The sequence below is a fragment of the Neltuma alba genome, unplaced genomic scaffold, assembly GCF_004799145.2.
Source record: "Neltuma alba isolate B1F8T4 unplaced genomic scaffold, ASM479914v2 tig00001887_pilon, whole genome shotgun sequence".
Classification (NCBI taxonomy): domain Eukaryota; kingdom Viridiplantae; phylum Streptophyta; class Magnoliopsida; order Fabales; family Fabaceae; genus Neltuma; species Neltuma alba.
Genome location: NW_021632656.1, coordinates 153,599 through 167,290, shown reverse-complemented (window position 1 = coordinate 167,290; position 13,692 = coordinate 153,599). Strand labels below are relative to the sequence as shown.

Genomic DNA, 13,692 nt, shown 5'->3' with positions numbered 1-13,692 from the left:
TACTATATATTGAAATGCATATAAATCTACATACGTTGATATTTATATATTAATATTATATGTATTTACATTACATGTATTAAAATATTTTTATATATCATAATTAATATATATAGATACATCTGTACGTTATGTTTAATATACGCATATATGTATATATATATATAATTTTGTATCAAAAGATTGCAGGTTTACTCTCGCTCACATGGCAAAGGCACCGCTGAAAACTATCCCCGTTAAAAAAATATTAATTATAGGTTACATTACATCATCACCGACCGATCAACTACCACCACGTCATCGCCTTTGGCCACTAACGTCATCGCCTAGCCTGTTATGTGTTTCCATGTGGCTGCCATGCACCACGTTTGCCATATGTCAATACTCCGTTGCGCCACATCACCTACAAATATTTTCTCCTCATTAGTACTGTCATCGCTAAAAGTATCCTATAGCGGCGACTGTGAAAATGTATTTTTAGTGATGACTTAATTTTTAGTGAGGAAAATTTTTATTTTGGGAGAATAACAAGAAAAAAAGCTGAAAATTTGTAAGTGCCAAATAATAGATGTCAATAAAAATTTGTTGTTATTTGCAAATTCAGTGTTGTCAATGTTAAATAAAATATTATTACTAAACTTAATTTAGGATTTAATAATTTCAATTTTTTTTGTCATTCTCTCTTATATTTTTAAGGGCAACTCTTTTTAACTTTTTGTCAATGTTAACAAGTGTCAATGGTCACCATGACATCGACTTAGTGACTACATTGGTTGCAACAAAATAATCTATATATATTTTGTCTTAATTATATAAATTTTCTTTGTGAAGATATACTTTCACATAATATATTAATTCTAATATATTTTAAAGGAATCTTAAAAAAATTTTGTCAATTAAAATTTTTAATAAAAGGAAAAATCTGACCAGAGGACAACGTCAATTTTGAAATTCCAAAAAAGTTAATCTAATAAACAAGAAGACACGTTGATTTCGTACTTGGAAGGAATAAAAAACCGAAACTACCCCTAGGAGGTTTTGAAATGGGGAAGCCAGAAATTTCATATGTTTACAATGATCTCTAGTCATCTTTACAATTTTAGCAATACTAGCTCAGATTCTTGTTATAAGATTCTGTTTGTAGTCTATAAATAGGATCTTATAATTAGAATTGGAGGTAGTATTATTTATAACTGTTTTTAATCACTTCAAAACTTAGGAGGAATTCAATCTGAGGGTAATATTTTAAGTGATTTCCCACACCTGCGATGACATTGACAGAACCTTGAGTCATTTTCACAACTTCTTGGTAAGGCGATTAATAACTGTTTTTAATCACTATAGAACATAGAGGAAATTCAATATGTATTGGTGTCAATTGGACGGAAATAACCTTCCTAATTTTGTAATGCTAAGAAAGCACAATGAACTTGTCTCCAAGGGTTTATAAAAATTGCAGATTAACTAAAATATTTTTGGATTTGCATTAAAATCCAAGGTTTTCTTAATCGCATAGGAAGAGCCTTAAATAACTCATACTCGTTTACATCAGTGGTGAGAATATCATAAATTTGCAGCAATGGAATGTCTTCCAAGTCTGAAACTTGAAAGAGTTCTTCAAGTATCTTCTCAGCACTTGTCTTTTCCGAGTCTGTTGTGTAAGCCTGGGAAATAGGACGAGCAGCAAGTGTATGATTTCTCCGCCATGAAAGATCCTGCTTTGTGGTAGATACTTGTGTGCCATGAATTGAATCATCAGGGAAAATTCTTTCTTCCTGAGACTTGACCACAAAGATGCCAAAAGAAATCAAATTCACATTTTGCCCCCATGTATTTCGCTGGACTGACATAAATTTTCATAACAAGTCAAGGAGTAATTTTCGCTTCTTTATAAATAGCATACCTGAGTAGTCACACTCTCAGATGGATGGCAGTTCGACGAAGAAGGCGACTGGGTGGCCGTGGATGGTGGTGCTGTAATGGCTGGATTTGCAATGAGAGGAGCAAAGTCATGATGCCTAAGTCTGCAATAGTCAATGTTGTAACATCAAAGTCACGAGTGTAAACCACAATTTCTGATTTCAAACCATGTTTAGTCCCAAAGTTTAACATCATTTTGATTTTGATCTTTAAAATTTAATCTCATTTTTGTTTGCCTAAAGATTTTTGGTCCTTGAAACAATATTTTTTAACCCCCTGAAAGTTGAAACAAGGTTTGAAAGACCAAAATCACTAGTTTTAATTTCAAGAGACCAAAACTAAAATAAGTTCAAATTTCAGAAACTAAAAAATGATTTTAACCTAATTATTTATTATGAAAAGAAGATAAGATCACGTTTCATATATGGCACCTTGCATTTTTAGTGTTCAACTGCATCTTTTTTTCACCATCCCCACCAACTTCACACCACCCTTGTTCATAAACATGCATAGCATAATCACAATTTCTCTCAGCAGCAACACTGATCGATAAACCATACATAGGTTCTGCTGGATCCACCACTGCCATCTTCCTTTTGGAATTACAGGTTCTTGAACTATGCCCTATTATTCCGCACTTGTAGCAAAGACCCTCGAGTCTTTCGTACCTCACTGAGCTCCATAGCTTTGGCAGCTCTGGTCTTAGAATCCAGAACCCAGTTATTAATGGACGACGTAGATCAACATTTATCCTTGCCCTTGCAAAACTCCTAATAATCCTTCCATTAACAATAGGACATTCCACCATTAGTACCTCACCCATCTTTTTCCCTATTTTTATGAGATTATTCACTGTCATAGCCTTTACAGGCACATCACGAAATTGTACCCAGAAAGGTGACATGTTGAATCTTCCATCTGATAGCACCATATACCCTGTCCATCCTTGGATATTGAGTAGGCATCCTGAGATGTACCAAGGTCTGCCTCTTAACACCCTAAAGTAATCATCCTCCTTTCCAAAGGTAAACATATATGAATTAACTCCTAATTCCAAGATATCCACCTCCTCTATCAGCAAATTCCAAGCCTGTTCAACCATGCTCATCACTTTGTGCTTGTTCAAAGCTTCCTCTGTTATTAACACTCCCACTAGTTGTCTCTTCTCTACTTTGTCACCACTACCACTTGTCCAATCTAATTCGATTGTAACTCCTGCCTCATCATCTTCCTCTAAATCAACCTAAAGAAAGGAAAATGGAAGACCCACAAGAGAGAACTTCATCAATTTATATATGTCAGAGAAAGTGAAAAAAAAAAATCTCATTGGATTGACCCGACCAAATTTGCACAGCAAGTTAATGACAGAATCACAACTGGTTAAAATCGGTTACTACATTAGAAGAATTTCAGCAAGCACAACCAAAAGAAACCCCACATAAGATGTACGTGAATCAGAGGAAGATACATAAGAGTGTTGCTATAAATCCCATACCTGGCTAGGCACACTCTCACGTGGATGGCAAGTTGATGAAGATGATGAATGGATGGCTGTGGGTGGAGCTGCAATGGCTGGAGCAAAGTCACAATGGCTATGTCTGCATTGGCTGGAGCTGAACAATCAATGCAGCATCAAAATCACAAGCTTCAAGGTTAAATTTCATAATGGGAAATTGAACTTCGAAATTTATTGAGATGAAGAGACATCCGTCACACACACACACGTATTGTACCCTGCATTGTCAATATCAAAATGAATCTGCAAATCATATAGATCGCCTTCTTTTTCTAAGAATGAAGAAGCAGGCTCTAGGGACTCGGTTTCACGTTCATTGACTATGGCTCGATGGCTCCCACTCACTGAATCTTCAGCTTCACAGCACCTTGTTTTTTCCTTAAAATTTGAAATAATATGAGTATATCTTGCGAAATAATGAGACATGATTAAATTGTTAGAGATCGTGCCTCAATTTCCTTTAAATCTCGTATGCCAAACCTTCTATTGTATTCTTCTCTGGTTTCTCTTTTAATTACCAATTCTTCGATCTCTCTCTCTGTTTTTTTTCCTAAATCTCCATTTCTGTTTCCTTTAGTCCTGAAAAATAAAGAACTGAAATTTGGTCTTTTCTTTTGTGAGGTTTTTCCCTTCAGTTAAAGCTTAGACATGATAAAAAAATGATGGTAGCAATGTGACTTACTTGATCCTGGCGCTCTTGCAGACTTGAAAGGAAGTTTTCAAAATCTATTTTCTCAATGACTCGCCACCCACACTTAATGGAACTTGGTCCATCATTCTTTTGGGCTTCAAATTTCAAGAGAAGCTGGCTGTAATTCATTGATAAATCACTTTGCTTTCCAATTTGCCCAAACAGGATCCACAAGTGAGGAGAACTTATTCCCTTCTCACATTTTCGATCCCTTCCTTGGAGGAATACGATATCATCATTAGAAGCTTTTGCATAAAAAGAGAGCCCAAAGGGATTTTGGTTGGCCCCTGTGGAATAAAACATGTCATCTTCTAGCACAATGCATAACACAAATCCAAGCCATTCACATGGAGGCATGTCAATTATTATTGATCTTTTAGATTCCTTATTCAGGGAAACACTTTTTTGGTTCTCAGACCATGATGGTATTTCCATTCCTGGAATAGTGACTGAAAAGGCTTTGAAGGACAGTGTTGCCAATGAGTCAGCATTCAATCTATGCGGTAGCCTTTTAACATGGTTTCCACCCTGAAACATAAATTTGACATATCTTATGTTGAGCAAAATGTAATCGGTTAAGTGAAGTAAAGAGATGTGTACCTGGTTAAGCGAAGTAAAGAGATGTAACAATTCTACATCTGACAAAGTTGTCAGTGAAGCACAATCTCCTGCATCCATTAGATATAAACCTGGTGAAGGTTGTGGCAAAAATTGAAGCCTTGGGCAAGAATTCAGATAAAGAAATCGTAGATCCAAAAGATTAGAAATGAAGCTAGCTGGTAGATTTAGAACCATGTTTCCGCTCAGATCTAACTTTTTCAATGATGATAGGCCACCGAGATCATAGGGAAGGATTCCATCATCTATATCGCAGTAGCTTAAATCCAATTTTGTCAATGACTTAATGTTGAAGATAGAATTGGGCAACATTAAGCCCATAGGGGAAGAACATCCTTGAAATGACAGTTTCTTGAGTCCTTGTAAATCACCAATAGAAGAAGGTACTTCTGCTATAACAGTTGTGCTTGCATCAAGCATTTCCAAGGCTTCATTTTCATTGAGATTATCTGGAAGCTTAGAAAAAGTTGAACAACCAGAAATATTGAGAACTTTCAAGTGCTTCAATTTTTTAATGTTGTGGGGAAGGCTAACAAGATTTTCGCAACCCCTTGAATTCAAAGTTTGGAGACTAGTTAATGATCCAAGAGATTCAGGAAGTTTGGCTATACTTGTCTCTTGCACATCAAGTGTAATGAGATTTTTCATATTTTCTCCGAATTCTGGAAGATCTCTAATTTTTGTGCATCCACAAAGAACAAATTCCTTCAAAGAGTTCATGTCGAGTTTTCTTGGAAGGAATTTAAGACTTCTGCAATTTCTTAGATTCAAAACTTCAACTCTAGTTAAGGATCCAAGTGACTCAGGAACATCTTCTATGCCAGTCTCTTCTAGAACAAACTCTTTTAAACATGCCATTTCCAATTGTCTTGGAAGGACTTTAAGATTCAGGCAACCTTTCAAATTTACTTCAAGAAGATGGTGGAGCTGTCCAAGTGAAGGATGAATATTAGCAAGTTTGGCGCAGCCTTCAAGAACTAATCTTTCTAAATTTTGAAGTCCATAAAATTCTGGACTTTGAATAAGGTACTTGGAATGGCTCAAGTCCAAAATCTTTAGATTCTCCATAAACTGGTCAAATAAAAGACAGTGCAAATCGGCTATAAATAAATAGTTAGCTTAATGAATTGAGTTATGCAAGTGTTTAAATTAAAATATCTTACTTGTGTGCCCTGAGAAAGTCGCTTTAGTTTGCTATTGTGCATCTTGAGATATACAAGTTCATAAGGTTTCACATTCAAGGGAAGATCTCTTAGAGGATATCCATACCAGTGAAGAACTTTTAATGCCCATGGAAAGCCCATAAGACAACGGGGAAGGTTAAAATTACATGATATGATTAGTAATCGAAGCAGACGCATTCGTAAGAAAGATGCAGGATTCCAATTTGCTTCATCTTTTGCAAAAGTAAAGGGCAGAACCACACCTTCCGTTGCTTTAGTTCCCTAATAAAAAACATTACAAAAGAGTATCAAAATAAGCAAACAAGGCATATGAAAATTCATGAGCTAGGAGAAATTTTGTGACAGTATTTTTAGTATTTCTAGAAAATTAATTACTCACCATATTTCTATTTAGTACTTGATCAATGTCATGAGAAAACCACAATCTACTGCGCCTTCCAACATCATCACGAGATTCATCAAAAACAATAAGCCTACCCATTTCTTGAACCAGACCATGCATCTCTATGTACTTGATACTGCCAACCTCAATTTCAGCTAGCAATGATTTGTCAATAAGACTTTTCATACCAATTGTTGCCTCAAAACCACAGCTTGCCAATATTTTTGTTACTTCATCCTTGCCCCACATATTGAAAAAACATGCAATATCTAAAAATATTGTCCTTTCCACATGGTTTAATGCATCATAACTTAATCTAAGTATCTTAAAAATATTATTACTTGAATCCTTTTTCAACAAATCCAAAGCATCTTCCCATTCAATTTCCCTTCGTCCTGAAAAGAAGGAGCTCATGACACAGACAGCTAAAGGAAGGCCATTTGCATAATTAATTACTGATTTTGACAATTCCAATAAACTCTTTGTAGGTGGATCTCTTCTAAATGCTTTTTGACAGAAGAGTTGGAGAGACTCATCATGGTTCATTGGTTTCACCTCGTATATTTCATCCACATTATGAGATCTCAGTAAGTGAACATCCCTAGTTGTAATGATTACTCTACTCCCTTCACCAAACCACTCCCGGCTTCCAGCTAAACTCTCTAATTGGCTTATAAGATTTACATCATCAAGGATAAGCATAACTTTTCTATTGCGGAAAAGGTATCCTATTGTTTTCTTTCCTTCATGCTTGTCTTCAATTTGCATGTTTCTTATCTTGAGACGTGCAAGCAGTTTACTTTGCAAGTGAGCAAGGCCATTCCTTTCCGAATCTTCCCTGACATTGGCAAGAAAGCAATGCAAGTCAAATTGGCTATGAAACCTCTCATAGATAGCTCTAGCAAGAGTGGTCTTGCCCACACCTCCCATTCCCCATATTCCTATAAACCGAACATCATCCAACCCTATCTCTAACACTGAAAGGATTTGGTCTACTCTCCATTCAATTCCAACTAGTGCATCACTTACACTGACAGGTGGCAATTCAGAACAAAATTGGTCCCATAAATGTCCAACCACATTCTCAATGAGTTCTGTTTCGTACCTACAAGCACAATTTTTCCCTCACATGAATTGTATGATCATATGATATATGTAATATAACTCAGATATAAATAATAAAAAAAGTTATATATTTGATAGTATGAAATAATTATTGATTTATTCACTCTCAACTGAAAGTTTTTATCTCTCTGAAAAGAACATGTCGAGACATGCAGATATCTTAGATACATCAAAGCAGTGTTCAATGAATTGATACATATATATATATATATATATATATATATGCAAGTTATTCAATCTTATTAAAAAGACTCACCTATATTGACTGGAATCAAAACCAGATAAATTAGCCATTTCTGTTAGAGAATCCCTCCGTTTTTGCAGCTTTGGTTGGTCATGTTGGAACTTCTGTTCAAGTTTGGCAAAAGATTCACCAAAGGCTTTTCGTTGGTTTCTTACATCAGATGGACCTACATGATAAAAGATGGGGAAAACTATTTGACCTAGCTTATTTCTTGAGACAAGAATGTGTTGGAGCTCATTTAAACACCATGAAGAAGAGGCATAAGTTTTGGAGAGAACAACAACCGCAAAGTGAGATTCCTCAATTGCTTGTCGAAGTTCCTGTGAGATAACTTCTCCTCTTTCAAGTTCTTCATCATCTCTAAAAACTCTAAATCCACTCCTATTTAATGCATGATACAAGTAGTTTGTAAAGCCTTTACGAGTATCTTCACCCCTAAAACTCAAGAAAATGTCATATTTGCAGGTCCCTCGGGTTGAATTGGAGCTGGAAGAATTTGAGGAAGAGGCTTCATGGTCACTTGCCATAAATGTATGAGTCAACTTACGAAGTATAATGTGATGAACCTGTAGTATTTTAGCCTACAAAAACTAAACCATAGCATTAGTCCTCAAAGAAAACAAATCAAATATGAAATGAAAATTATAGAAACAAGGTAGGAATTAAAGATGGCGTGTGATCTAGATCTGTCATACACTGACCTTAGCTCAATGCTAGCTACAAGTGAAGACTAAACTCCAATGCTTCGTATACCTGTATGTAGTTAGTACTTGAAGATTGGACGTATGTGGTGGCTCACTTAGAAACCACCGCGGCCCTGATGCAATCCGACGACTTTCCCCTTAATTATTGATTTTCTTACATTTCCATTATTTGTGCTTCGTCTTCATACAATTTCTGCTCATACTCTAAGAAATTAATTGGAAAGATTTTTATGCAATCCCACATCGATGAACAATTTAATTACTAAAAAGTCACACAGATAAGTTTTGATGCAGAAAATCACAACATGTGTATATGCCGCTCACTTGTCGTGAGACTTTTTAGTAATAAGATTGGTTATACAAACTGCAAAGTAATTTTGCCAAATTAATATTACTATTATTAAAAAGCAAATGGGAGAATTCTTTCTGGTTAGCAATCCAATATTAAATGCATATGGGGTTGGTTTTCTCACCTTCCAGTCTGAACACGCCAATATATCTATGTAAATGGAACCCGTCGGGCTCCATTAGCGCGTATGATTGCCAAAAAGTCAAAGAAAAGGAGACGTGAGAATTGAATGAGCAGAGGCCCATTTCCTTCCTTCCATGCCCCTTCCCTCACGACTCCTTCCAATTAATTATTTCTTTAGTCTTATTTATAAAACACTTCCAGCATGTTTCACACAAACAAAAAAAAATCTTAAAATGTATTAACTCTATTAAAATATAACAATTTTTTAACTTTACCCTTATTTAATATATGCACCTTTCAAAAAAGATAACTACCTACACTATAATAAATGAAGGATAAAATAGTACGTTTACGCAAAAAATTTAATGAAGTGACTTATAAATATGACAAAAAAAAATTATCTCTCTACCCTATAAATAGGACCAGAGGAGTATATCACACTACCTTCATTTCTCAACATTAAAGCTATATAACTAATTTGGAAATATTAAAAAAATTAATTTAGCTAGTTATTTGTAATAAATTGATATTATTTTTTTTAAAATATCCTTATTAATCATGTGAATTTAAGTTATTTCTTGATAAAAACTTTTTAAGAACATATATGCAATTCATAAGAATTACTTGAGAGGAAAATAAATAAATATTAGAAATAAAGTGAATTAGGGTCTTCTATTTAAGATCAAATTGAATATAAAATTAATGCTTATTTTATAACAAAAAAAAAAAACTAACGATCGAACGTAGTATGAAATAGAAGCAAAGACATAAATGTTGTTATTGACCAAAGACTTGGAGAAATGAATGGGAATTAAGGAAATATTGCTTCCACTGACAACTTATTTCTTACAAGCTTGGAGGTATTGTTTCCATGCTCCCTCCCGCATGACTGCGACTCATATCACCAACGTCAAGTCAACCTAGCGTGAAGATTCCAAGTCTTTCCTGAATATGTTACAATTTTTAAATTTTGTTCTCATGTAATGACTTTTCTTTTCTGAGAAAAGTAACTAAGATTTATCTAACTTACAAATATGTGTCTGTATTACTAAATTTTTTAAAAATTATTGTTGATCCAAAATAATAAGCTCTTGAATTTTAGAAGGTTAAATTACTCAATTTATTTTATAAAAGACAGGCTGAACTTATTTGGCAAATAGTGGACTATGAAGAAAAGAGGAGATATTGAGTGTGGTAAGGGAAGCACCTGTAGTCTGAGCAATTTGAAAAAGATGAACAAGTGGGAGTGAAGATAAAATGGTGAGGCTGAGTAAGTGTTGATGATGAGAAATGATGAGGGCAGTGCAGGGACGAGAAATTGCCAGCTAGAATTAGAATGCATCTTCAAACTCATGCTTCTTCAGCCAACAGAGAATTTGAGAAAAGGATTTTAATTTCCAAATCCAATTCAAGTTTTATTGTTTGGATGAATAATAAATGTTATAACAATTATAAATGTATATATTATCTCTAGTTCTAAATATAAGACCTCATTTGTAATCTTATATTTAGAACCCAAGTTAGAATATTATAGCATATTCCCTTTTCCCTTTTTGTTTTTGGTCAACTCCCTTTTTCTTAATTTAGATTATGCATAACTCTGCATTCATCCAAACACAACGGACAGCACTATGTGTTACGGTTTACCATGTGAATTTCATTAGCATGAATATGCATAGAACCAGTACCGAATAAATCAAATTGCATTTCGATATGTCTCGAAATCCAATTTCATCACCAAGCCATAATCCAGACGAGCATATATAAAACAATGCCAAGCTAGTAAAATGATTATAAATATTGTACCAAAACCTTGCAAAGATTACAAATTAATTACAACATCTTGTGATCTGGGTTGATGTCCAAAGCTTTGTCAATAAGGGAGTCGAAAGAGCCTTAAATGACTCATTATATATTCTCTTTGATTTCCAGTAACTATTATATAAATTTGCCTTTTATTAACTAACCACGTTTTGAAAACATCTTGGTTTTGAAGCCCAAATTACGTTTTTTTTTAAAGCCGTTGCCAACAACACTCATTCCAAAAGGAACTTGAAAACCAAACAACACAATTTTCATTTTCAAATCATGTTAAAGTCCAAAATCATGGTTAGAAAAGAAGTAACATGCAACATGCTTTTGGCTGATCTCGGTTTTTGCCGCTTTCCATTTATCGAAATTCAATTTTGGATAACTTCAATTTACCTAAAGTAATTTGCAGAGCCAGTTCTATCCAAACTTTAATATTGACTGACGTAAACTAGTCAAATTATTGTCGATGCAAGAGGATGCAAAACAATAACGAGGTAGTATTAGAGTGCATTTTATAACACGTATCTTGCTCTTCTGTTATGAACTACTTCCATTAATCATCTACTTGTTGTTTCTCTTCCGGGTCGGGTGATGATGACAGTTCTGAAATTTAGGAAGTTATCCATAAAAAAAAAAATTATTGTTTAAAACAAGACTCATTTTTCGAAGCAAAGATTGCAAAAGCTAGTGTGACCCAATTGAAATAACCAAAGTTGATATTTTTTCCCCATAGACTTGAAAATTGACTTCTATTGTTCATAAGGTTATTAAAACTATACCATTATTTTTAAATATTTGTAATTATTTTATAAGAATAAAAAAGATGTATTTAAATAATTAAAATAATTTTAAAATAAAATAACATTTCAAGTTTGCCCTTATTTAAAAGTATTTTTTAAAAAAAATTAAAAGTTGTAAATGAAGATAATTTTTAAAAAATTAATAAATATTTCACTTTTTATTGCAAAATGGTTAATATATGGAAATTCATTATTTTATTTTAGAGTGGATATAATACATAAAACCAGAGGCAATATATTAGTGGCGTTTCCGTACGTCGAGCACCAAGCTTTGAACCTGAAGTTGGGCGTGAGAGCATTGCGAGACCGTCTTTCGTGAATGAGGCAAGGAACTGAAGTCTCAAATAGGTACGTAGGGGCTTTGGAGTACAAACAAGAATATGTATTTTGTTATACTCTTCTGATCCTAAATATAAGACCCATTTATATTACACAATAGGTTTTATATTTAGAAGTGGAGGAATATAATTTTATATATATTTTAAGGATTTTGTGATAATAATGGGGTGAAATTGCAGCAAATATAGAAAAGTATAATAAAGGTAATTAAATGAAACAAAAAAAGAGAGGCTTATTTGCTTGTTGTTTTTATAATTTTCCTTTAATGAATTTATCTACGCGGATGAAATGTATTTCTTTACTATGATTTTAGGATATCTCAGAGAGATTTGTAGGCTAAGGCCGAAGATATTGACAAAAGGCAAAAACATTAATACTAAGATTGATGATGAACTTAAATAAAGCTAGAACGCAGGTGCAGGCGATCCATGAAGCTTAAGGCCTTACAACATAGTTAGGGCCCATTTATATCAATCTATCGCATATATTTTTCAATTGTGCCCCAAAACCATCACCTAAGCCTAAATTGCAAGTTTTTCATGGTCCTATAGCCCAAAAAAACGTGGCTAGCATTAAGAAAGGGCAGAGCAGTGATTTCAAAAGCTACTTTTTCAACAAGTCAAACAAGATGTCACATAGATTGACGAAGGGCATGTTGAAAATTTCAAAAATCATTAATATCTTAATTATATTAATTTATTAGGCCATTATATTTAATTAAGCAAAAGATTCAATATCCTACAGTATCTCTTATTTAATTAAACATAATGGCTTAACAAATTAAAGAAAGCATCTCCTTATCAAATCCATATCATTATCTCCTATCAAGATTAAAATTCAAATCATTATCTCCTCAAGATTAAGTCACACATGAAGAAAGAAAATATAAATATATTCAGGAAGAGAAAGATGAAGCAAGAAAGATGGGGAAGAAGATAAAGATTCATCAAGATCAAAGATCAAGAATTTAAATTATATTATTTTGATTATCTTTACACCTCCGATTCTTCAAGTTACCTAAAAGAACACACCCCTTAGGCCATAAAAGAATGGCTAAGATGCAGATGGGGAACATGCCAAACACACAGGACATATTGCAAATGTATACACATTTGTGGCGCCATTAACTCTTGCATCCTTTTTCGTTACTCTTTTCTTTTATCAATGATGTTGTCTTCTAGCCACATGCACTACCCAAAAAAAAAAAACAGTTCATTACCAACAAAATTAGCGACGGAAAATTATTTCATCACTAATTTCTGGTGGATTATTAATAAAAATTCTGTTGCTAAATTTAGCGACGGATTAGTGACAAAAAATTTTTATCGCTAATATTAGTGATGGATTAGCGACAGAATTTTTGTCTGTCGCTAATCCGTCAATAAATATTTAGTGATGGAATTTTTTCTATTGAAAATTTTTGTCACTAATTCTGTCGCTAAATTCTTTGTCGCAAAAGTTTCCATCACTAACTTGGTTGCTAATCCGTGACTAATTTTAAATTTTATTATTTTAGATTATAATCTTATAACAATTTATATAATAAAAATTAAGAATATAATGATTTAAAAATATTTTTAATTATAAAATAAATTGATATACTTGTGGAGTTAGTGTTAATGAGGATATCGTCATAATTTATGTCATTATTAGGTATATACTGAAAATAGGAAGACAATTTCTTAGAAAACTTGTTTATATTTTGTTAAAATAAATTCCTCTTGATTATGAATAATAATTAAAAATATAATAAGAATATTAATAAATTTTTTTATACAAACTGATATACGAAAGAAATAATTTTATCATATGTACAATATATTGAAAGATATAATATATGATAGAAATTTAAAATCAAAAAATAAACTTATATGAACACAAACTA

At 33.2% G+C, this 13,692-nt stretch overlaps 1 protein-coding gene across 1 annotated transcript; it reads right to left on the bottom strand.

The window, feature by feature from the left end:
- Window positions 1-1,407: 1,407 nt before the first annotated feature.
- Window positions 1,408-8,207, bottom strand: LOC114713418 (TMV resistance protein N-like). Its single transcript, XM_028898065.1, has 10 exons — window positions 7,693-8,207; window positions 6,309-7,416; window positions 5,909-6,190; window positions 4,728-5,816; window positions 4,119-4,655; window positions 3,654-3,814; window positions 3,416-3,533; window positions 2,352-3,163; window positions 1,904-2,024; window positions 1,408-1,775 (listed from the first exon to the last, which is right to left on the bottom strand). The coding sequence occupies exons 1-10, from the start codon at window positions 8,205-8,207 to the stop codon at window positions 1,461-1,463; spliced, it is 5,058 nt and encodes a 1,685-aa protein (XP_028753898.1). The 3' UTR covers window positions 1,408-1,460.
- Between the last annotated feature and the right edge of the window lie 5,485 nt (window positions 8,208-13,692).